Genomic DNA, 24,074 nt, shown 5'->3' with positions numbered 1-24,074 from the left:
TGAAATTCCAATTATCAAATATTTTATTTATTCAAAAAAATCATTAGGTAAATAGCTATGATTGACTTTATCTTTTTTTTAATGCAGGTGTACTGACACCACAATTCCAGAGAAACTTTAAAGGGGAGGAGACAGGGCAAGTCATTTCATGCAGAACAAGTTCCACATTTACTTGTCCAGAAATGTAGGCTTCTGTACCACAATCTACTGCTTTACAGGAGATTAGCTAGTAGATGTAAACATTTGCTTGCAAAAGGCTTAGAAGAAGGATAAAGGTCAAATCATATCTGACCACCTTTGAAACATCTCAACAATCCCATCATTAAAACTAATACATTACACACTTTCATCTTAATCCTACTCAAAGTTACCAGAGTTACCACTAAACTTATCAAGCATTTAAACATTTAACATAAAAAATACTGGTGTTTTATGTTCTGCTATAATCCACTTTGATAAATTAATCTTTTATTTTTTTACATCAGCTTCTTGTAACAGTCTTCTTAAAGATTTCTTTAGAACAACTGAGCAAAGAAGATGAATGCTTCTCAGCCTTTTTGCAAAGGAAAAAAAAAGGCCAAAAATTAACTCAACCAACCTTCTAAACACTAAGATTTGAGTCACACCACTCCACACTGCCCTGTGACCTATTCAAGCTGAAAAATTAATGGAAAAAGTAAACCATCAATTACTCATAATTAAAGAAAAAAAAATCCTTTTTTTCAGCATGAAATATATTTAACACATTTTCAAGTAAGATTGTTTACATGGAATGAATTTTACACTATACATGTTTTTTGATGTTGAAGCCTATACAAACACTGCCACAACCCATACACTTAAATACCTGTACATTATTTACATTTTAAAATATTTTACACAGCTCCAAAACACTGGCAACATTTAACTATATACATTTTAAACTGGAGTGCAAAATGCTTACGGTTCTTTAACACAGGAATTTCATCATAAATCCTGCTATCAGTTCTCCCTTAATTCAGTGGAAGTGGGTGTTAACTTTGTTCCATGCCAGCCATCAGTGACAAAGCTAAAGATTCCACTGTGAAACAAACCACAAAAACATAGTTAATATTTGCATTTGCAGCACTCTGCAAAGATTTATTGCAATATTCAATTCTGTCCTTTAAGAGGATACAGGTTTACTTTTTAAATTGTAATACTTTAGCACCTCAGGACAGTAATACATTTTATAAGTCTCTGACAGCTTAGACTGTATTTCACCACATTCATCATAAGCTACCCATTAGTTATTTCAGTGGTAACAACTGGTAAGAAATTAGCTCCTTTGTTTGAAATACTGTTGGTACATAAAAAAAGTTGTGGAGGTTTATATACATCAAGCCATTCTCAAGGATGGTTCTGCAGACAAGCTCTTGTAGATGTGAGTAGCATGATGGCAAATATTGCCTGTTTTAAACACAGGTTTTAGGTCGGGAAAGACCTTTAAAATAATCAAGTCCAAACATTAACCTAAGACTGCTCAGTCCACCACTAAGTCATATCCCCAAGGCACATCTAAGGTGGGGTAGAAACCTGTGAGAACACCCATCTGCATCCCAGCTAACCCTGATGCCCCACAACCTCACTGAGCAGTTTTCCCCCTAACTCAAACTGGCACTGATTAACAATTTAAGCTCATACCAAGCTGTAAGTAGAAGCATAGATATGTCACACTGCTGTTTCTACTGCCAAGGAAATAACTTACAACAGATGGGCAGAGCCAAGAGCCCAGTGCAGTTGCAGCTGAGACACCATAACACTAAAATCCTGTCTGCTCAAGATATATCACAGCTGTCATTCTCAATATCAACAAAAAGAATGCTCTTCTATACTCCCAGAACTTAGTTTCATTAGTTTAGAAAACTGCTTGTCACTTGCTTGGCTACACACCTTCCCCTCATCAAGTAAACAGATAAACTGAAGATAGCTGTCATGGAAAAGCTTGGCACAAATACTCTAAAAAAATAATTAACTTAGTAAGAGGTTAAGTCTTGCTGTCCCTCTGTGCATAATTCATAAAATGAGATTATTTAAAATGTGCCAACAAACATTACAACAGATTAAAACATAAACACATTTCTAGCAAACTTGTGTAAGTGCAGGTATGGGAAAAGCCTCATGTACTTACAATGGGGAAAAGAGCCTCGACAGACAGCTTTGTTAAGAACAGTTACAAGAAACATGTGACAGTTTTTAAAATCAGATTCCATCTTCTCTATGGATTCCATCCTAAAAAACAGTTTAACAGAGGAATGCTTAACAGACCAGCCCCTATGTTATCTTCAAAATATGACCAAATATCACAGTAAATGACAAAAGTACTCTTTACATAGAATTCTGCCTTGAACTTACAATATTTCAGTTATGTCCGCATATGCTACTGCTAAAAAACAAAGGCAATTTTGACAGGATCATCTGAGCAACATCAAAGGGGCATTAATAATTTTGTCAACACTTTAGAAATCTCTGTAGTGACTTGGAGGAACTGTGTGATTCTAACTCACACCTATCATTCCTACATAGGTTTGTAAGCAAGAGAGCCTTTCCTGGTCCTTACTGCTTTGGAGGTCATTGGGGACCTACACAGTCAGTGAAACAGGGACACCCACACTGCTTTACTACCCAGCAGTCTCTTAAATTCCACTCTGGACTCTGTCAGCCAGCACTCACTAGTCAAGGGAGAAGACATAGTTCACAACAGTCACTCCTTTCCTTTTTCCCCCCTCCCAAGAAGATACAGATGATAGCAGCTATGACTTTTTCCTGCCATGTTTTTCATGCCAAGAGAATGCAACCACATGGCCTGAGTTTCAGTCTTTATAAACAACATTCACATATTATTTCTGATACTCTGAATGAGAAAAACACGCCAAAAATAGCAACTTCCTAATGTCACAGGAGAGTGGGATCTAAGTTTTAGGTAGCATCTGTGCCAAAGAAAATTAGTCCTGAAAAATATGAAATAAGCCAGTCCACACCAGCTGGCTTCAGGACCATACATCAACTTCTGAGTGTTTGACAAAGCCTTGGAGACTTGCCCAGTATCATTCATCCTTCAAGCAGCAGGCTGCACCAATAGAAGTATAAATGGGGAAAGAATGGCTGCAAAAAAGGATCTGAGTGTGCTGGTCAACAAGAACTCAACAGGAGTGAGCGCAGAGAGGATGCCCAGGCAGCCAGGAGGGCAACCCCCATCCTGGGGTGCATCAAGCACAGCACAGCCAGATGGACAAAGGAGGTGACTGTCCCACTGTATTCAGCATTGGTGCAGCCTCACCTGGAGGTGCAGTTCTGGGCACAAAATCATACTCAGAGCTGCAAAATTACGACCATGTAGAATTTTAGGTATATGTACTTACTTCCAAGCCCCTAAACCAGCTTGCCAACGGTCTGCAAACATCAGTACTAAATTTAACACTTTCATTATAGCTTCCTTCACAAAGCTCACCTAAAATAATTAAAACACAAGGAGTAAGTCAGAAATTCATTGTTAAGCATAATAATTTTCAGTATTACACTGCAATACAAAGGCTTCATGTGCCATTTACTCTGACCTGTAAAAACAATCTCCAAAGTACAATGTGATTCTTCCAAAGTGAAGATGCTTGTATTTGTTTTCCAATTCATTTCCCAGCTGACTGCTTGGATGCTGACTTTGCACAGACAGTATGTGGGATAAAAGGTGACAAAGCTATTAGGTACCTCCATTTCCTGCCTATGGAAATGGAGGTACCTGAATAGCTTTGTCTATGTATAATCCTCCTAACATTAACAATCCTCGGTTAGTCCAAAACCTCCCATCTTCAAGAAACAAACAAGTCATGTAGCACCCAATATAAAGCATTCAATTTTATCCTCTTTCCTTGATAGAGCTGAGCTGAAAATAGCAAGGGAAACTGGATGTCAGTGTGAAAAGCTACCACTTTCTCAAGAGTACCTATATATTGCTTAGTATACATGCTGCAAAACAGACTGCATAATTAGTACACAACTACCTTCTTGTCCTGGTAACTCAATACACCAAATATATTAATTTTTCACCCACCTTTTCTCTCAGTAAGCAGCGATCATGAATCGTAGATAGATATCTGTAATGGATCTTTATCAACTGATCTAAGTCTTTGGCTTCTTCTACCTGATGCTGAAACTCCAAGCCTGTACTGTGGAGAATCTTAAAAAGAAGACCAAAGTTGTTAAATTCAATGCTGTAAACAAGTGATTGTGACTCTCTTCCAATATATTTTTAAAGAGCCTGAAATTGCACGATTCATTTGCTCTTCCCTCTCAAATTTTAGGATTAACCTCCAAATTACCATCAATAGGAAAAATTTCAAGCTCTTCTCAGAACTACACAGCAACATTCCTCACAGAAATAGATATACTGCCACTACACAGGGGCACAATGTATATGTTCAGCCTCTCCTGAGAGAGGCTGAACTGGAGTATATACTAGTTTTAAAAAAAGCAAAAAAGGCAATAGTGCACATATGTAGCTAGAGGCATTGCCTTTGTATTTGGAAAGTCATGTATACACTGTGTACTAGAGATTTTTGAGAAGAATCCACCCAACTAAAATATCTATTGCAATACTTTTATAAGCATAACAGCTCTTAAGTTACAACTTACAGAAATCTCATCTTACATTACTACACTTAAGTCATCTGTAAGTGGGAGAAACAGACAAAAGAATCAGTAACACCCAAAGATAAATCATACGCATTTTTAGAAGTACTCATTTTAAATGGCCAAGTTGAAACTGAAACACGTGCAGCAAAGACATTATATTTACATTTTGCTTTTTGTTTGAGAGGGCTTTTTAGGTTTTAAAGGAAAATTAATACTTCATCTCCAGTTACAAGCTCCTAATATAAATGAAATTGTGATATAAGACAAACCCTAGTCATGATGTAGTTGTGCAGGCTGTTGACAAAATGCATAAGTTTCACTCTTAAGAGGAACATGCGATGTATTTGTTGTTTTATACTTTCTTTTTGTGGTCCAAATACAGGAAGTGTTCCTTGTTCTAATGAAGTTCCTTCCTTAACCTGTGAGTTTTCTGCAGCAGAGACTAATACTTTAACAAAAAAAAAAGAAAAAGGCAAGAGTGTTACACTTCTTTTTGGGAGAAGACTTAAACAAAAAGTCATACCCATAAAGTTTAAACAGTAAAAAAACCACATACTTTTAGGAAGATAATTACTTAGCTGATGTTCAAAATATAGATGAACCCATCAACTTCCTAATTGATTTATTTTTCTAAGACATGAAATCTATATCCACTTTACATGGGACAGGAAGAGTATTAACATTAACTTTGTGAAGGAAATACTAAAAAATATTTCTATAATCCCCAACATTTTACTGCTTTTCAATTTCAAATAAAGTATTTTTTTCATCTTGTTTTCTTAACTTGTCTGCAAGGTATTACTCATAAAAAGACTATACATAAACATTAGGGTGTGGCAGACAGTCCTTCTTTCAACAGCAAAGTCTGTAGAATGAAGCAGCAAATTTCCCATATAACTAACTAGACTTGAATCAAAGGGACAAAGGGAATGCATTAATGGAGCTGTCCCTGAGGCTGGAAAGAAGTAAAAAACACCCCCAGCTTACTACACATAATTTGTGACACTAACAGAGATTATTATTTTATAGAATGAATCAAAGTTCTAACTAGTTTATACTACTTACTGCAGAAAGCAGAAGACTAATCATATCCTTAGACCACAAAACAGAGTATCTTTCATTGAAGGAATATCTTACCGTCAAATCGTAGAACATCTAGACTATACTTGGCCCACTTTATTTGCAGTAACAGCAAAAAAACTTGATTGTAGATTTTTTGGCATTCTAAGCTTATAACTATATCCACAGGCCAAGGAACCTAGAAGGAGGAGAGGATAATAAAGATAGAAAATGTAAGTCACTTTCATACAACATTTCATCTGTAAAAACTGCAGCCATTTTAACTCTACCTTGTAACTCAATGTCAAACCATCTAAGGTGTGGACAGGGAGTTTCTTCTTTGCTGTATCAACACTTTCAAACGATATTGACAGCCTATGCAAGGAAACAAGTGATGCAATTGGTGAGAATCTGTTTTACATGAGTAATTAGTTTCACTATTTTCTATTTCTCACTGCTAACCATTAACTGTCTGATTTAATCTGGAGGACTTGGGTAGAAAAGAGAACAACACAAAACTTCATTAAAACACATTATTTTAATGAGTACACAATAATTAGTATTGTGCTATGCAAGTTAAGTACATTAATACAGCTAAGTGTGAAAGAAATGTAACTAAAGCATGTTTTGCACTTTACCTTGCACTGTCCTCGGGATATCGTTGTCCAACTGCTTCTTGTAGGTGAACATTTAAGAAAGCAACATTCTGCCAAGTTTCCTTTTCTCTAATTTTGTCAAAAATAGATGTATAGAAGTCATACATGGTATCTCCAGCTTCAAGTAAGAAAAAATTTCTCATTGCCTGCAAATATTCTACAAGCCTAAATGGGAGAAACATATAACATTTCCTGAGTCTCATCATACAAGTGAATGCAAAACATAACTGTTACAGTTAAAAACTCTTCAGAGTAAAAACTCAGTACTGAATACAAACATAACAAAGTCTACAGTGAATCCCTTGTTTAACCAAGGCTTTTTTTTTTTTCTGTAAGCTTTAACAACTCCACTAACTTCACTGGAAGCTATCTTAGAGGCTAGGTAATTCTCAGAAATAGCAGAGTTTGGAAATCCTGTCCCTCTCCCTTAAATGAATTTTAAATGACAACACTACTAAGAAATACTGTTGGAAATAATATCCCCACCAAACATCTACTGATGACAAATGACAGCTTTGCTTTGATTCAAGCTAGACCAAGTTTCCACCCAAGAGTCTATCATGTCAGATATAATACCTTTTCTCTTTAATGACTTTATAGGTGTTTATGAAATTGGAATAGAAACACAACATAGAATTGCTTGTTTTAGTGACAATATACCACTGGTAATACAAAAACAAAGTTAAGGAAAAAGAAATCTACTTTCTTACCTATAATCCTTCTTTAAAGTTTGCATCAAATTACCACAGCATTCCAAGTATTGCTTGTCTATGTGAGGATAAAGACAAGACCTCAGTGTCAGTTCAAAAGTCTGGCAGGTCACGGATTCTGAGGATCTATCCACACAGACATCCCCACCAGTAAACTTCTCATGAAAGTCACTCTGTTCCAAATACAATCTTCAAAATAAAACAGGATACTTAGAGAAGAAGGCTCATTATTCATACAAGGTATAAAACAATGCTCACCTTCAAGGATTTTAATCAATTGGGTCCTCTGCTCTGAAATATATGGTGCAGGGGTAATAGAAGTTGATTACAAGCAGAACATGTACCCAGCCTATAAAGTGATCCATCATACTGTTTGTGTATCACCAGACATGAGAGTACCACAGAGGACAGCATTCTACAGTCACATAACTGCTTAAGGCATACTCCTGAAAAACATCTATAATATTATACGATGGGAAGAAAGAGTCTGTGTTACACATTTGGTAAGTTTAATTGTTTTTACAAAGAAAACATCAAATTATTGAAATAGTTTGTAAAAAGCTAGTTGCCAGTTGTAACCACTGTAAGAGGAAGTCCAGTTCATAGCTATTGCCTGGATAGACTGAATGAGCTAGATACTAAATTAATGTAGCAATTTTGACAACAATTTTTATGTCCCAATAAACAAGGGAAGTCAAGTCCTATCTATGATTTCTGTAAAACAAGTTCCTCCTTTTTTAAAGTAAGTTTTAAAACATGTAAATACACCATTAGTATTTAGTAAAAACATAAATAGCTATTTTCTTATTTGTAATCACATAATAAGATTTTCAGAGTTTATCCTTCCTGCTAATTTCCAACACATTTATATACTCTCTACAGGACTTCCCTCATTATGAAGAATGAAGAATTTTTATGCAAGTAACATGAATTTTGGAAGGCTTTTACAGTTAAATGATTTTAAGCACAGCAAAACTGAAGCTGCATTCTTCTAAGAATATATGTGGTGCAAATGAACAACACTGTGTACAAAAAACAAGGAAACTCATTGAAAAGTTCAGATTTTACAATGGCATTCACTATTAAACTACTTATTTGCTAAAAGCCTGCTATGATAAAGACTACTCCAATTTTCTATGCTACCAATTGCAAGTAGCACATTCTTCACTGATTTTAGTTGTTTTTCTTTAACCATGCAAAAGCAGAGTTTCTATTTAGCTTCTGCCACTGATTGTTGGTGCTCGCCTTTATTCTGAACTTTCTTGTTTTCAGTAGCAGCAGCAATGAAAATGTGATCTACCAAATGTTCACCAGGCTGAATATTGCTTTCAACAGCACGGCAGGAAGATCATTTATTTACCTGGCAAAATTAATAGCCAGCAGTGGGTCATGGACATCATCCAGTTCCAAGTGTCTTTCTGCTATGGACTGCATCTTTATCAGGCTCTGCTTTGTGGCCTGCTGTTCTGTAATGATGTCTGGAACAGACTCCTCCCCGTGCCGCAAGCGGGACTGCACCGATTCCAGGAACAGCGTATACAAACTCTTCCGTTCAGCATCTGAACACATTGGATAAAACAGCATGTGAACTAAAAGAACTCCACAGTCCAACATTCACAAGCTAATGTTTCAGATGCTACATTTAGAGCACTATTCAGGAAAAAAAACTAATTTTTAGCACCTGACAATCCTTCGGTATTTAATGAAGTAAGTCTCCAAAATAAACAAACTATCTCTACTTTTAAACATGAAGAAGCAGCAAAACAAAAAAAATTATTTTGTTTCCTTAAAGAAAAAAAGCAAAAAAACCCCAAACCCAACATTAGTTACAATGTTGTATTATGTTTTACAATCAAGATGAATATCCTAGATATCCTAACATCTTTGATCTACTTATGAATAAGCTTTAAAAAAAAATTACAAGCTATCTTAGATTACTTAACCACCGAGTAATGGAAAACAATTATTTATAAAAAACCACCAGTTTTACTATTAGAACATACAAGCTGGTTTTGTCTCATAACAAAAAAAATGTTTTGTAAGCAGAAAGAAGTTTGAGAAAAATTTAAAGCAACGAAAAGAACGTGGAATTCTCAACTTTAGTAAAAACTTTCCTCTTTTCACTTGTTTGCATTGGAAGACTGTTTTCCATCAGACCTGAAGACACCAGCCACAATACTGGCATTCCACAGTGTTATATTACTCTAAAGCCAGGGGAAGCCCATTAAAAAAAATACACCCATACTGTTAGACAGCCTAAGGCACAGTGGTGTTCAAACTGACATCTCACCTCTTGAAGCAGCCTGCTGTGGAGAACCGTCTTTGCATTGAAGGTTCTTCAACAGCTGCATGGATTTCCCAGCCATGATAATTTGCTTTAGCACAGGTTTCAGAAAAGACACCATTGTGTGCTGTCTGCTTGAAGGGGCCTGATCACTGCCAGAACTGGCACTGGCATTATCACTCATCTTCTCTTCATTCTCTGTCTTTTCTGACACACTATATAATGTGTAGGTAGCATACCAAAAATCTCTGTGATTAACTGGAACGTTTTTGTTTCTGCAAAGAAATAAAAAGCTCTTGAGTATTTTCCTTTCCAAAAGGAAACTTTATTACTAGAGGATGTGTATTCTCTTTTTTTTTGTGCTTTGCCTTTCTCTTAGAACAGTCATGAAGCATTTTCAAAACTGTATAAAATCACCTCATCCCTATTTGCAAACTATCTAGGAAAAGGAAAAACAACTAGCTCATGGGAGATAAAACAACCAAATAAACCCCAACAGCAAGTCAAATAGAGCAATTATAATTAAATTTGTCCAGGAATGTTAACTATTCAAAGTGGCATGCATCCTTAGTGTCAAAATTATGAGCAACTGACTTGCAGACTTATTTAAAACCTCAAACTGAAGTAACTACTACCAGGAAAGCTGAAAAATTCTAGAGTAGGTGAAACTCAATTTGTAGTTCACTTTGGATTCTTTTGTTGTTTACATCAGATACTCAGTTTGGTCTTTGAAGTCAGATGGAAAAACCTGAATTAGATAATTAAAATTAGGTAATTAAAATGAAGCATAAATGTAAGTTAAGATCAGCACTGAAAACACAACTACAGAACCACAAAAATAAGATATAATAAGGATGCTAAGGATCTCTGCTACTAAGGAATTATTACTACAATAGTGCTGCTAGAGCTGTTGTCTTACTTCATACTCCCCTCAATATGTGTTAACAGACACAGGTTCAATTAAGTTTGGCAGATAGGGAAAAATGCATTTGTAATTACAAGCCAGAACTTTAATTTCTATATTCACTTTCCACTCCAAGCTCTCAAAAAAAAGGGACCAACAAAACGTAGCATAGCAACAGAACAAAAATTAACAGCTCAAGTAATGTTTAGGGTATGCACATGTAATTCAAGACACCATATTAACTTTACTACAAGTCAGAAGCAGTGAGCATTTTATTTCCAAATAGCATTTGATCCATAGCAGCTTAAGATCAATAGAAGAATTTAAAAGTAAATTTTTTAATTTTTGCAAATGTCCTGGGTTTGAAAAATGGTTAACTGCTTTTTAAAAAAGTCAGTATATCAGTCAGCCTGCTCATTATTTACTATGTGGGAAAAAACCCAAAATAATTGAGTTCTACTCTACAACAATATGTGGTAGAGATCCATATCTATGTAATTTCCCTAACGGGAAATTTGAGACAAGTTATGATTAAGTATGATTAAGAAATTATTTCTGAAGCAAAATAGCAAATGTGAAAACCAACTTTTACTGTTACCCTTTACCCTAGGTTCTACAACAGGTTTACTTGCACAGCATTATGTATGTCTAGTATCAAGCATCCCTACCTCTGAATAATAAATTCCTTTGCAGGATCAAACAAATTACCATGGACTATCCACTCATCTACTGTCTGTAAATATGGCCTCACAGTTTCAACCCAGAGAGAGAACAAAAGGGATACCTGAATTCAAAGGAAAAAAAGAAAAAAAAACTGGCTGAGTGTTTTCATATCAAACATTGAAAGCAATATGGTAAAGTCTAACCTCTTAATTGTGCAATCAGTTTCTACCATACACATAACTACACTTAAGGATTTTAAAGATAAAATGTTAAAAATAAAAATTGCAGGTTTTTTTTAATGGAAGTCTGTATTGTTCATGGCTCCTCTTGTTATTCTTGTCATCACAAATCCAAACAGCATTTTTTCACTCTAACATCTCTGAAACAGTAAGGGACAGTCAAAAAACATTCTGTGGTTTCATAACACTGAAATCAGGAAAACAAAAGGATATAATGACATGAACTATTTTTTCAACATTATAATCAAGTTACTGTAAAAATCAAAACCCACACATTTTAGCATTAACTAAATTATGCAGTTGTAGAAATAGGAGGGAAAGCTATTCCAAAGTTCCCTCTTTCAAAACACCTTCCCAGTCTCTGATTTTCCAGAAGTCCTTCCCCTTGGCCCTCAAGAAACACTGCTCTTGATCCTCTCATAAATCCATTCTCATCCAGGTTGAGTGAACTCATGTCAAAAAACAATAATGCATTAATTACTAAATCTAGTAACTAATTTCTTTATTTCTAGTGTGCTGTTCTATTAAGGAAGGAATTACTTCCCCTACCGTTTGCTCAGACGCCTCTCCAACACTGTCATATTCAAGAATAGCTTTGTAGAGGGTATTAAGCAGATGAGATGCTCGTACAACATTTCTAGTGTCAGGTGGCACTTCTGCTACTCCTGTGCTGAACACCTTGTGAAGTACCTTCAGCTGTGTCAGTCTGGGAGACAACTTATCTATTACTATTGAAAGTGTGACTGTTTTATCTGGAAATAATAAAAAAAAAAAACCCAAGATAAAATAACATCCAACAGAAATGCAAATTTTGTCAATGTTAATTATTTGTGTGTCCCCTTCATGTAAAACTTCCATTGCACTGTACCTTTGTTGATTATGCATTTTTCAATTTCAGTAAGTTCTTCTTTAAAGCTAATGAAATATTTATACAAAGCCCACATAAAAGCTTGGTAGGTTCTAAATGGAGCTTCAGTAGTCTTCTTTGGAGTGGAAACTGTTCCATGCATTATGCTTTCTGGGCTGTGTCCCATCACTTCATCAATAAACTTCTGTAGTCTAAATACAACTTGACCATATGCTGCTATCTGCTCCAATACAGATCTCAGGCAATTCTAAAAACCAACAAAAACCAACCCTTTAGAATCATCTAACAAAAACTGTATTTCATAAAACCTAAAAACTGAATTACAATATTATTTTTATGAATTAAAATATAAAATTCTGGAATTGCTATTGCTTCATCACATTCCCAGATATAGGAACAGCCCATTCAGTTGTATTAAGCCAGATGCTCTTATTTAGACAAAACACAATTGTAGAAATACAGAGAAAATTTGTAGAAATTTCCACAAGCAGTTTAATTTCCTATTCCCACAAATTACATCCTTCTAATCACATATTCCTCTGAGATTCAAAAACAACTTACATGGGTTAAATGAGTTACAATAATATCATTCCGCACAGTCACTTTTCCATCATTCAGTTGAAATATAAAAAGCTTTTTCACTCCTGAAAGTAGCCTTGAAAAGAAACAAAAAGAGTAGTAATTTTCTCCCTTAATGGACTTATATGTAATTAATAAAAGAACTAGCTCTCCCTTGCCTCTCCCTAAGAGTTTATTTTCTGTGACTAACAGGAGACCACAGATCAAGTAGGATGCTATTGGTACTCTAAGTTGTTGCCAGAACAAAACAATTAAACACTGTAATGAAGTAAATATTTCCTAAAGTTTCTTTCCAGTTGAGATGATTTCCAGCTATAGGATGACTCAGCCTGCTTTCCAAAACTGGACACTGTTTTAGACATCTACAGAGACAAGATAAGAACAAATTGGTTCTTTTTAACAGTTAGACTTGAATAATCAATGCCAAAAAAAAGTAGTAAGCTAACGTCGTCTTCATGAATCACAGAATGGAAGGGACCTTAAAGATCATGTAGTTCCAGCCTTCAGGCCATGAAGTGACCCCCTCACCAGACCAGGTTGCTCAGAGCTGCACCCAACCTGCCAGGGATCCACAGTTTCTCTGGACAATCTGTTCCAGTGCCTCAAATGTGAATGCTTAACACACACAAGCAGCATCTTTACTGTCAGAAACAGTGTAAATTAAAAGCTCAGTAATAATTCCTTCTTTGGACATCTTCAAAGACAGACCTCTCATCTCCTTGAGAGAAACACTGGAAGTTAAAATGCAAGCTTTGTGACACTGCACTTACCAAAGAGTTTCTCGTATAACCTGAGTTTCTGTGACCAGTGTCCTCTCTTCTGGCACGTACAAAGGATCACTGGTGTACAAATGGTGGTCCCTTAGGAAAAAAGGAAACAAAAACAATTTAATAGCTGAAATAACAGCTGAATCACCTGAAAGTAAGAATGACACAATAATTTTTAGGCTTAGTTTTGTTCTGCTCAAATCTGAGCAGATTCAATGTGCATGGGGACATTTTAAGTATATAAAAGAAAGCACAGTGTATTTTCATATTGCTAAGCAAGATACTGGGGAAAACACCCAAATATCATCTCATCTTACAGAGACAAGAAATTAAGTAGCAAATGCCTGAAGTATTGCATTTCCACTATTTTTGGGGCAGGAGGGGGAGGAAGGTTGTAGGTTTGGAGGGGTTTTTTTTAATTATTCAGTTATTTCTCATTCAGTGCTGTGAAATCTTATCATTACTTTCTATAAAAAATACTAGGCTAGAAAGTAAAATAGAGATTTCTCTAACCCATATAAGAAAATTCTCTCTTTAACCCACAAGTTTACTGAGGAAGTGGAAACTTTTATAGCCACCTAAGAATTTTCTCTTACGATCCTATGCAATTCTTTGTAAACCCTCCTCAGTACCTTTTCGTATTTTAGCAAAGTATATTAGAATTTAGAATTATTATTTACATTTTTAATATTTTTACTCATCACTATCATCAGTGGCAAAAGTTATGCAATCACACTCAAAAACAAAAAGTTCAAATTAAGTAATACTAGTTATACATCATACATATACGTAAAACATACATCTCCTAACAACACTGCAGCAGTAGCAGTGTTGCTTTATTCATGTGACCCATTTTCTAATATTCATTGCAAATTGTGGTTTATAACTGGCTAGACAACCACTTTATATGAAAATAACTCCTTCATTAAAAATTTCATTAAATTAAGAAAACCAAGGACAAATCTAATGAACTTCATTACTGATACATCAAAATTTGGGACAGGAAAGAATTAGACTCCCTTTTATTTTTAATTGTCATTTTCTTTCCAAGGCCATGGCAGATTATGGCAATATACTATTTTAAGTTCCTTCCCCACACAAAATTTATGTTTAACTTTGTAAGGGAGGCATGAAAAACATTTTAAAAATTTAAACATTAGGCGACGCCTCACTTCCAGGACAACTTACAATCCATCTATATTAGGTCCTCAGAGACTTTCATAAAGGTCAAGCCAAACAAAATTCAACAGTAAGATTCACGTCTTTGAAAAATGAAACCCCTCTCTCTGACATGAGAAACTTAATAAAAACTAAATAAAAGGATAAGAACATATTAATAGAAAAAGTAGTTCATTTCTTCATCTTATTAATTTGCACCCCTTTAATTCTGTTCTTAAGTGAATTGTAATAGCTACAGTATCTTTATGCTTCCAACAGTAAAGAGGCTTAAAAAAGTCAATATTTACCATTGTATGCCAGGAAGGAACATGTAAGTGATATTGTTTTCTTACCAGACTGCAGCCAGGTTGGAATGCAAGTGCAAACTATGTGAAAAGCGAGGAGCCCTTCCTGTCCAGTACTGAGGAACTACGTGCTGCTCCAGCCAGCTGCGGGCATCAGGCTCACCCACTGTGAAAACACGGGACAGGCAGCAAGGTGTTTTTATTCATGCAGGAAATGCTTACAAAACACAGGAAGAAGTTATTCATAAGCCTATTCACTCAGCTGTAGAACCACAGATCTTTTCAAATGAATTACCATTTACAACCATTTACACTTTACTACGCTGGGAATTTAATACCACCGTGCACAAACTCATTGCCAGAGAAATGCCACATTTCCCAAATGTTGCAAAAGTCCTAAAAAAACAAACTCTGCTCAGCGCTGGTGATGCCTCACCTCGGTACTCTGAGCTGTTTTAGGTATCACAATACAAGAAAGAGCTATAAGAGTGTCCAAAGGAGGGCTACAAACACAATGACAGCCCTAGAGGGAAAGCCATGTGAGGAGCAGCTGTTGTCAGCTGGTCTGTTCAGCCTGGAGAGGAGGACACTGAGGGGAGACCTCACCATGGTCCACAGTTTCCTCATGAGGGAAAATGCAGGACCTGATCTCTTCTCTCTGGTGACCAGTGACAGGGCCTGAGGCAATGGCCTGAAGCTGTGTCAGAGGATGTTTAGGTTGGATATTAGGAAAGGGTTTTTCACCTGGAGGGTGGTTGTACACTGGAGCAGCTCCCCAGGGAAGTGGTGACAGCACCAGCCTGACAGAGCTCAAGAAACTTTTGGCAACACTCTTAGCCACACAGTGTGACTCTTGGGGGTGATCCTGTGCAGGACCAGGAGCTGGACTTTTATGATCCTTGAGGGTCCCTTCCAGCTCAGGATATATGATTCTTTCAGCTTGAAGATTTACATGGTTTCCAATTTTTTCTCAAAATATGTGCTTCTGTCTCAGGCAATTCTCAAATGCTATATACAAAAACAGGCTGACTTAAAAAATAAACTGCCAAATGTCATCAACTTTATCACTACATTCCTTTTTATTAGACATTTAGTACATTACCTAAACCAGTTTTTTTCTAAAATTTGATTACCAACAGAACTTTACCTAATCCCAGTTATATAGCTCCCAGGGAAGTGGTGACAGCACCAGCCTGACAGAGCTCAAGAAACTTTTGGCAACACTCTTAGCCACACAGTGTGACTCTTGGGGGTGATCCTGTGCAGGACCAGGAGCTGGACTTTTATGATCCTTGAGGGTCCCCTCCAGCTCAGGATATATGATTCTTTAAACTTGAAGATTTACATGGTTTCCAATTTTTTTTTCTCAAAAATTTTGCTTCTGTCTCAGGCAATTCTCAAATGCTATGTACAAAAACAGGCTGACTTAAAAAATAAACTGCCAAATGTCATCAACTTTATCACTACATTCCTTTTTATTAGACATTTAGTACATTACCTAAACCAGTTTTTTTCTAAAATTTGATTGCCAACAGAACTTTACCTAATCCCAGTTATATAGCTACTGCTTATATAATATATACTATATATATAATATATATAATATATACTATATATTATATATATACTTGACACAGTTGTCATGTGCCAAGTAAACTGTACCCCACAATATTTTATGAAAAAGAATATAGCTACATTTAATACTCCCTGAAGGTATTCAAGAGAAAAAACACTAGTGTTTTAACTAAATAAACCTTTTTTTTTTTCCCCAGATACTCCCTGAAGGTATTCAAGAGAAAAAACACTAGTGTTTTAACTAAATAAACTTTTTTTCCCCCAAAAACATTTAATACCTGCAAATGAGGCAACTATTTCTGTTGGAAAATAAGTTTTGTTTCAGTATTCTGACACTTAAAAATTTTCATTATATCCATACAACTACACGCTGCCCTAACTCTGTTTTCATTTCTATATTGGAATATCCATGTAAATTTCCACAGGAATGAACAGAATTCTTCTCCATTGGCAGTAACAGAAACCAGATCAAACTTTCCATATTGTTTCTTTACTGTAAAAAAACCCCACTAGTAATGAACAGTAACATGCATCTTGTATCACAATTATAGATCTGTAACACAATACCTCACTAAAGAATAATTTAAAAAGCTGTATTACCTTGCTAAATTTTAGTATGTACATCAGAAGAATTACAGCTTATTCTAACCTTTCCAGGAAGCATGAGGTACTGTCTTCTTATTTGGATCTTGGTCTTCTAAAGGTGTCCTGTCTACTTGAATGCCAGAGTCCTCCCTACTCAAGGGCTGAGTGTCCTCTTCCTCTTCACTTTCTCCAGACCAATCCTACAAAGTACAACGGACCCCAGGACACTTCAGTACAACACAGCAGACACATCTATATTCAGCTCCTATTCAAGCCAAACATTAACTATTTTTTTTACACTATAAAGTAAATTCAGGACACTAGGACTAATGTAACTGTCTAACAGAGAGTGATTTAAGTTATACACAACATTAATAACCAGCAAATGAGAGATCTGGAAAAGATCACAGAACTGCAGCAAACTCTGATTAGGTGGAAGCAAGGGTCAGCAGAAGCAGACAGTTTAACTGCAGGACTAAGTCAAAACATCGTGAAAAACAAAAGTATTTGTATTACTGTTACTCTGCTTGGGTCTGTCTTATTTCATGGTATTGAGCAGAGTCCTGGGGAATCCTGGAAGAATCAACATGCAGAGCATACAAACCAGGACAACTCAATGAGGTCTCTTAACACACTTCAAACCAGTTTATGCAGTCCGGCTTTTCACCTTAAGAAATTACTTACTGGTGTATCTACGCCTGGGCCAAAGTAAATTTCTTCTCCTTCCATCAAATACTTTCCCCAATCAAATTCTTCTTCCTTTTCTAAGAGAAATATAAATATAAAAATAGTAAGTACCACATAACTCTGACTGTCTTTTCTTCTAGAAACACTTCCAAAGTTAAAATTATCTTGATAGTCTATAGCTAAAACAAAAGACATTTCCTTCCACTTAAGGTTACACCACTGTTCCATTAGCAAGGTTATGTACTTTCAACATGACACAAATTGTGACATATCAACCACGTATATCCCTTACTAATTCTCAACTATATTGCTTATACACTCAAAATATGCAACACAGCGTGCCATCAGCACATTTAACTATGTTATGTTACACTACCCTACACTTCAATCCTGGGAAAACATGCAAGAATGCAACACACCACTTATTGTGACTAGGAAGTTCCATTTAGCTCAATGGAAACATTCTAAATGTATAATTTAAATACGCACAAGGATCCCAGACTGTAAACAACAAAAACCAAGAACTGTCTTACTCTCTGAAAAGACACCACATATCCATGATGTGATGTGCCATACTTTCAAAGTAACAATCACACAACATATGATATCTTAAATGTGAAGCTTACTCAACTGTAATTAGTGTTGTTTGAGATAACTTCTTCATATTCACATTCCTGGAATGGGCTGAAAGTGCATTCAAAACACCGCCGAGGGAATGTGCAGAGATCATTCAAAAAGGAATCTTAAGATGCAAGATTTTCTTTAGGTTAGTCTGAAATACTCTTCTTTCAGTCTATCATACAACACTGTAAACAGATGGGGGATGGTATCCACTCAAGCACAAGCCTCATTCTCAGGCACTGAGTGAAAAAATCCTACTTTAGAAAGCAGGCAGCTGGGATCTCCCTCTGGAAACCTTCAAATGTATCTCCCTTTCCTTGATTATGTAGGAAACTTAGAAATTTACATCACCAAAACTTTTTCAAGAGATCTAATATTGAGGTGCAAGACAGAGACTCAGGATAGAAATCCACTGTCTGTCTTTGAGCATGTAAGCACTGCTGAACAGGTGGAGAACGTTTGTTTGTGATAGTGGTACACGTCAAAGAGAGTTCCCAAGGTACTTCAGTGGCTGGAAAACTTAATTAAGTGATGCAACATAAACAGGGGTAGGAAAGACTTGCAAGCTATTTTAAATGTATAAATTATAAAGACAACCAATAAAGCAATGTGAAGTGAAGGAGATAATAAAATGAAAAGGAAAAATGTCCTTATCAGGTTGCATTGCAGATTGTATCTTTCATTAGCCATGTAAACGTCTTGTAAACTTACCCACTTCTTTGACCCTTGGTTTTTCCACATAGGTGGTGTTGGATGGTGAATCAGACAAACACAACAGAAGAGACAGTATGGAATAGTGTGTATCTGTCTTTAAAACACATTAGAAAAAAGCAAGTCTGTAAGTGTTCTAAAAGATTTTGCTTAGTAACAAAGTCAGCCTATTATCTGCAGGAATGCTCCCTATTAGTTCCCATTCTCCAGTTCTGAATTACAAAAATAACATCTGCAACATGCCATTGAATGTTATCCATTTTCTTCCACCTATTAATTAGGCAATCAGTATACAAATCCTTCAAAAGCAGCCACAGCATATGCTGCCTCTTACTGAGCCAATAATCAGAGAATATGGAAAAGATGCAAGTACTGTGAAAGTAAGAAGTCACCTCAGGACAGGGGATAATGCACAGCCACATAAACATGGATGAACTGGAAGGACACAGGTAATGGGCCTGCAGGAAACCAAGTCTTAGCTTTCTGTAGGACTGTGCAATTATTTCAAACAGAGGCTAAAATCACTACATTTTAATATCATGTTCACATTATCTTCTCAGATCTGGAAATCTACACAAATCATTTAAGATGAATCTTTAATATTTCAGTTGTGAAACAGCAGCCTTCAATCAGGTTAGAATACTGTGCCAACACTGGTATGGTCCAGAGATTTGTACTATTGTTTATTCCCTAAAATTTGTTTACCAATGCACAACCATTTCTTGCTATAAAAAGATTTTTCTTTGGCCTCATTATAACTTTACAAAGACCTTCAGACACCATTTCATATCTAGACATTCTGCTAAATCCTTATACACTTTCACACATTCATAAACACACAAAGGTGTTTTGGAATGAGTTCCAGTTGCATTTTACAAAAAATAATTCAAATTCCTGATAAAACAGCACGATACTCACTTACTATACAAGGATTATCACATGTTCCTACCAAACATTACTGATTTTGTCAAAGAAAACCAGCAGGTCATTGACAGAACCAATGCAGAACATTCAAGTATTAAGTGCTTGCTTGGATATTTGGTTTGGTTGGTTGTAATTTCATTCAAATCTCAAAACAAGCACTTTTAAAGGTACGTTTTCCAAAATCTAGAGACTACAGTATAGTAACTGAATATGTGTAAGCTATTAAGGGCTCCTGGGTTTTCCCCACAAATTAAAAGGAACCTAGAACATGCAAAAAAAGATAAATGTCAGTTCAATGAGAAGTAAAATCAAACTGCAGCTCAGAACACATTACTCTATTAAAGAACACCATCATATGAAGTACCACCTCTTAAATCAGAAGCTGAAATCTCCCAACAGGAGAAACTTTTTAAGATCCAATTCATTATTACACTGCCACACTAGAAAGAAAACTGAGACAACTTTTGCTGTATTCATCCACTCCATATCCTAAACTGATTTGATACAAAGTGTATCAATGGTGAAACACACCCAGTCTCAATATGGAAGCTACAGGACAGGAGCACTCCAACTGAAAAGCCTAAAACCAAAACACCCAGATGGATTACTTAAGGTAAAAAAAATTGGCAAAGAATGAGAAATGCTCAATTCATTGTTGTTTTAGTACAGAGAGCAATCCAGATTCACCTAGACTCCAGCTGCAGCATTTGTACAATGCTGACCCTAAAACACCTGCTCTGCAATGAGATCATGTACTTTAAGTCATGAAACTCCAGGTGCTGAAATCCTGAGAAGATAAATTTTCATTTCTGGGAATCCATGACCTGAACAGCAACTCCAAAGTCCACTACTAAGTCACCTGAAATTTCCAACACGTTATAAATGAAGCTCCTATTGTCAGTGTAAATGCAAGAGGGATGGAAAAAAATAACAAGGAAATTGCAACGTACATACCTTTGTTTCTTCAGTACTTGGGAGTGGCAAGTTTAGAAATTTTTCTGTTAGTCTTTTCCAGCTTTCAGCTTTTCCAAGGTCAGAATGAATTACTAATTTTTCATGTATTCTAATAACACAAATAGTATAAAGAAGGCTTTTAAAAAACATATATATAACCAATGCATTATTAATATATAGACATAAAACTTACCCTTCTATTGTTCTCTCTACTTTATGACTGTTCACATCAAGAAAACGGTGAAATCTGTGAAAGAAATCTGTATTAGAATACGTTTAAAAGGAAGCTGAAGTAAGGAAGAAAATAAAGCTGATTTACATATATGAAGACAACATTACTAGTTTAATTAGGCACACTTAATTCAGCAACAGCATTAAGCATCAAAAAACTTCAATTTTGACATCTCTTAAGAAGGATTAAATATAATTAGCCTGAAAAACAGAAAAAATTGAAAGCAGGTTACATCTAACCAGCACTCTAAGCTGAATGGAAAATTACTACTGCACCAGCAAACTAAGCATTTAAACTATGCTGTCTAAGAAGTCAAGTAGAGCAAGGAGATCAAGAACTGTGTTGTCAAAGGCACTGGTGTCAAATGCACAAAATTATTTGGGACCTGCATCACAGGCATAGGCAAAACAAACACTCACATGGGAAGGCCTCTAAACCCAAAAGAAGGTCTTTTTTATAAAGGATAAGGGAGCGTGTCTAAGTGAAAAGAGAGATTGATCAAAAATAAAGACAGATTACCAATAAAGGTGCATACATATGTACAGGGACAAAACAAGAACTCGTGAGAGGTAAAATGGACTTTGGAGACTAAATTAGGTTATAAACAGGTTCTTCAGATACAGAGATCAAAAAAAAAGACAGGGAATAAGATGTGAAAACACTGAGGACAAGGTCAAGACACTCTATATGCCCTCAAAACCAAACCAATGTTTCCAGCAACAGGTGACAGAAAGTGATAAAATTCTCATGACCACAGACAGAAATGAAAACTGCTGAATCCCCATCATGAGCAACAGTTAAGCTAAATAGACTGAAATTCAAAATATGAAATCACCTCAATGCCAAAGTAATGAACTAGAAAAGTGAAATTGTAAGGCAGTTAACAAGGATTTTTAGTAAGCAGCACTGCAGGATAAAGATAGGCCCATACTAAAGAAAAGAAAATAGACTTTGTTAACTACAGATAACTTAGTCTGATTTCAACTGTGTATAAGGATCTGGAATAACAGCACAATAAAATATAGCTCTAAGTAGGTGGCATTAGGTTTAAGAAAATTTGTAATTTATTAAAGCACAGCTTACATAGGAAATCATTAATTCAGAATGGTGGTAAGTGTAAGAACTGGAAGATTTAGAAAATCACACTGAAAAGAATTAAAAAATCAAATCAAGAATCTGTCCTGAAAAGAAAAAAATAAGCTGCAGGGAAGTTATTAGTGAAAATTATTTCATCTGTTACTCAAAGCTTCAATTAATGACTAACACACATGCAAAAGAAAAGGATGGTTTTTCTTTAGGCAAGTTGGGAACATCATGAATAGAAGATAACTTGAGTGCTCATGGAAATAAATAGGTGGATCCAAGAACTACAGCACAGAAACATCACCAAATCCAACAATACAAATCACAAGTTTCACAAATTTGAACTAAGGAGAGTTTCTACTACAACCTAAGGTTTCACTGTTTGCAAACGTAACACTAGATAATTTCAGGCTGATGTTCCATGCACATTCCTTGGACAACAAATCTGGCATGAAAAAACCCTCCTTCTTCCCAACCCTCCCTGTCAAAAGTTTCTTGTTCACTTTGCATCACCCCCTCTGTTTTCTTGACATATAAAAAACCCAAATAAAACCCCAACAATTGCCCAATCTAAAAGAGGGATACAGAGCTACACAAGCACGTAGCTGACCAAAAGTGAAGGTGAGATTTGCATATTAAAATAATTTTATTTGAGCCCACTAGTAGTTTGCATTAACAGATGCAAGGCTACTGCTCCCCTAAAAAAGCATTTAATCAGCATGAAAAACGTAAAGTAGCATTGATTACACTACATGTAATCATGTATGTATACATGTAAACATGGATTAGCTGCTAGCAGCATACGATTTCAAAGAGGGAGCAGTTAGTGATAGTAAGTGTAATTGGAAATGCATCGTGTCAGTCTCACAGTTTTCACAGAACATTCTGAGCTGGAAGGGGCCCACAAGAGTCATCGAGTCCAAATCAACCGGGCAGAACAGACTGGAACAATAACAGTGATAATTGAAAACTGTGTGTGAAACTGGAGTAAGGGCATTTTAGATGGCAGTTCAAAGGGCTAATATGTATTACAAATTAATAAAGACCACGTTTCTGACAAGCCCAAATAATACCAAACACGTTCTCTCCATGCAGACTGATAACCTTTCACACAAGCAGCACAGCATTCTTAGCCAGAAGGTTTATCTGAGTTTGGCAGAGTCCTCCTCGCTCGCTCTTTATACACAACCATAATGTATCTCCCCCAACAAAGTTTTGGGCGGCTAAACGAACACGCTGAAAGGCCCCGTCTAACAGAGCAGGAGAAATTCCCTCAGAGACCAAGATCCACGCGTGCCGGAGCCGCAGTCACCGATGCTGCGGCAGAGAAGGGCACACGGCTCCCGGCGCTCCCCGAGACCGGGCGCACGGCGGGCACGGCCCGCGCCCCCGCGCCAGGCACCGGGACCCGCCACGCTCCCGCTGACCTGAAGTTGGACCAGGCGAAATTGAGCGCCGCCTGGAAGCGCTCTCCGCCCAGCTGCTCCTCGGGCAGGCTGGTCACGCAGCGCACCAGCGCGCGCACGGCGCGCTCCTGCTCCTGCTCGAAGCGGCCGCGGGGCCCGGGCGGGGGCGTGAGGGGCGCGGTGGGAAGGGAGGTCGGCGCCCGCAGGCATTTCGGGACCCGCGGGCGCTTCGGGACCCCCGGATCACCCGGCATCAGTAATTACTGTGACTGATCACAGGATCAGTTCGGTTGGAAGAGCCTTCTGAGGTCACCGAGCCCCAGCTGTGACCGAACGCCACCGTGTCCATAGACCGGCCGTGTCCAGCCTTTCCTTAAACGCCTCCAGGACGGTGACTGCAGCACCTCCCTTGGCAGCACATTTTCTTTCCTTAAACGCCTCCAGGACGGTGACTGCA

At 36.7% G+C, this 24,074-nt stretch overlaps 1 protein-coding gene across 1 annotated transcript; it reads right to left on the bottom strand.

The window, feature by feature from the left end:
• On the bottom strand, window positions 1–23,871 carry TUBGCP5 (tubulin gamma complex associated protein 5). The gene is made up of 23 exons (XM_039725685.1): window positions 23,639–23,871; window positions 21,090–21,143; window positions 20,897–21,005; window positions 19,019–19,115; window positions 17,684–17,763; window positions 17,064–17,199; window positions 14,888–15,005; window positions 13,380–13,469; window positions 12,592–12,685; window positions 12,031–12,277; window positions 11,712–11,914; window positions 10,929–11,044; window positions 9,363–9,631; window positions 8,433–8,631; window positions 7,073–7,261; window positions 6,345–6,527; window positions 5,997–6,081; window positions 5,785–5,905; window positions 4,917–5,095; window positions 4,067–4,192; window positions 3,381–3,469; window positions 2,150–2,250; window positions 1–1,060 (listed from the first exon to the last, which is right to left on the bottom strand). Exons 1-23 carry the CDS (start codon window positions 23,869–23,871, stop codon window positions 1,014–1,016), a joined length of 3,165 nt encoding a protein of 1,054 aa, XP_039581619.1. The 3' UTR covers window positions 1–1,013.
• Between the last annotated feature and the right edge of the window lie 203 nt (window positions 23,872–24,074).

The sequence above is a fragment of the Passer montanus genome, unplaced genomic scaffold (assembly GCF_014805655.1).
Source record: "Passer montanus isolate IOZ18808 unplaced genomic scaffold, ASM1480565v1 scaffold56, whole genome shotgun sequence".
In the NCBI taxonomy this organism is placed as follows: Eukaryota; Metazoa; Chordata; class Aves; order Passeriformes; family Passeridae; genus Passer; species Passer montanus.
Note: the sequence above shows the minus strand (reverse complement) of the source record. Positions and strands in the feature narration are given on the sequence as shown.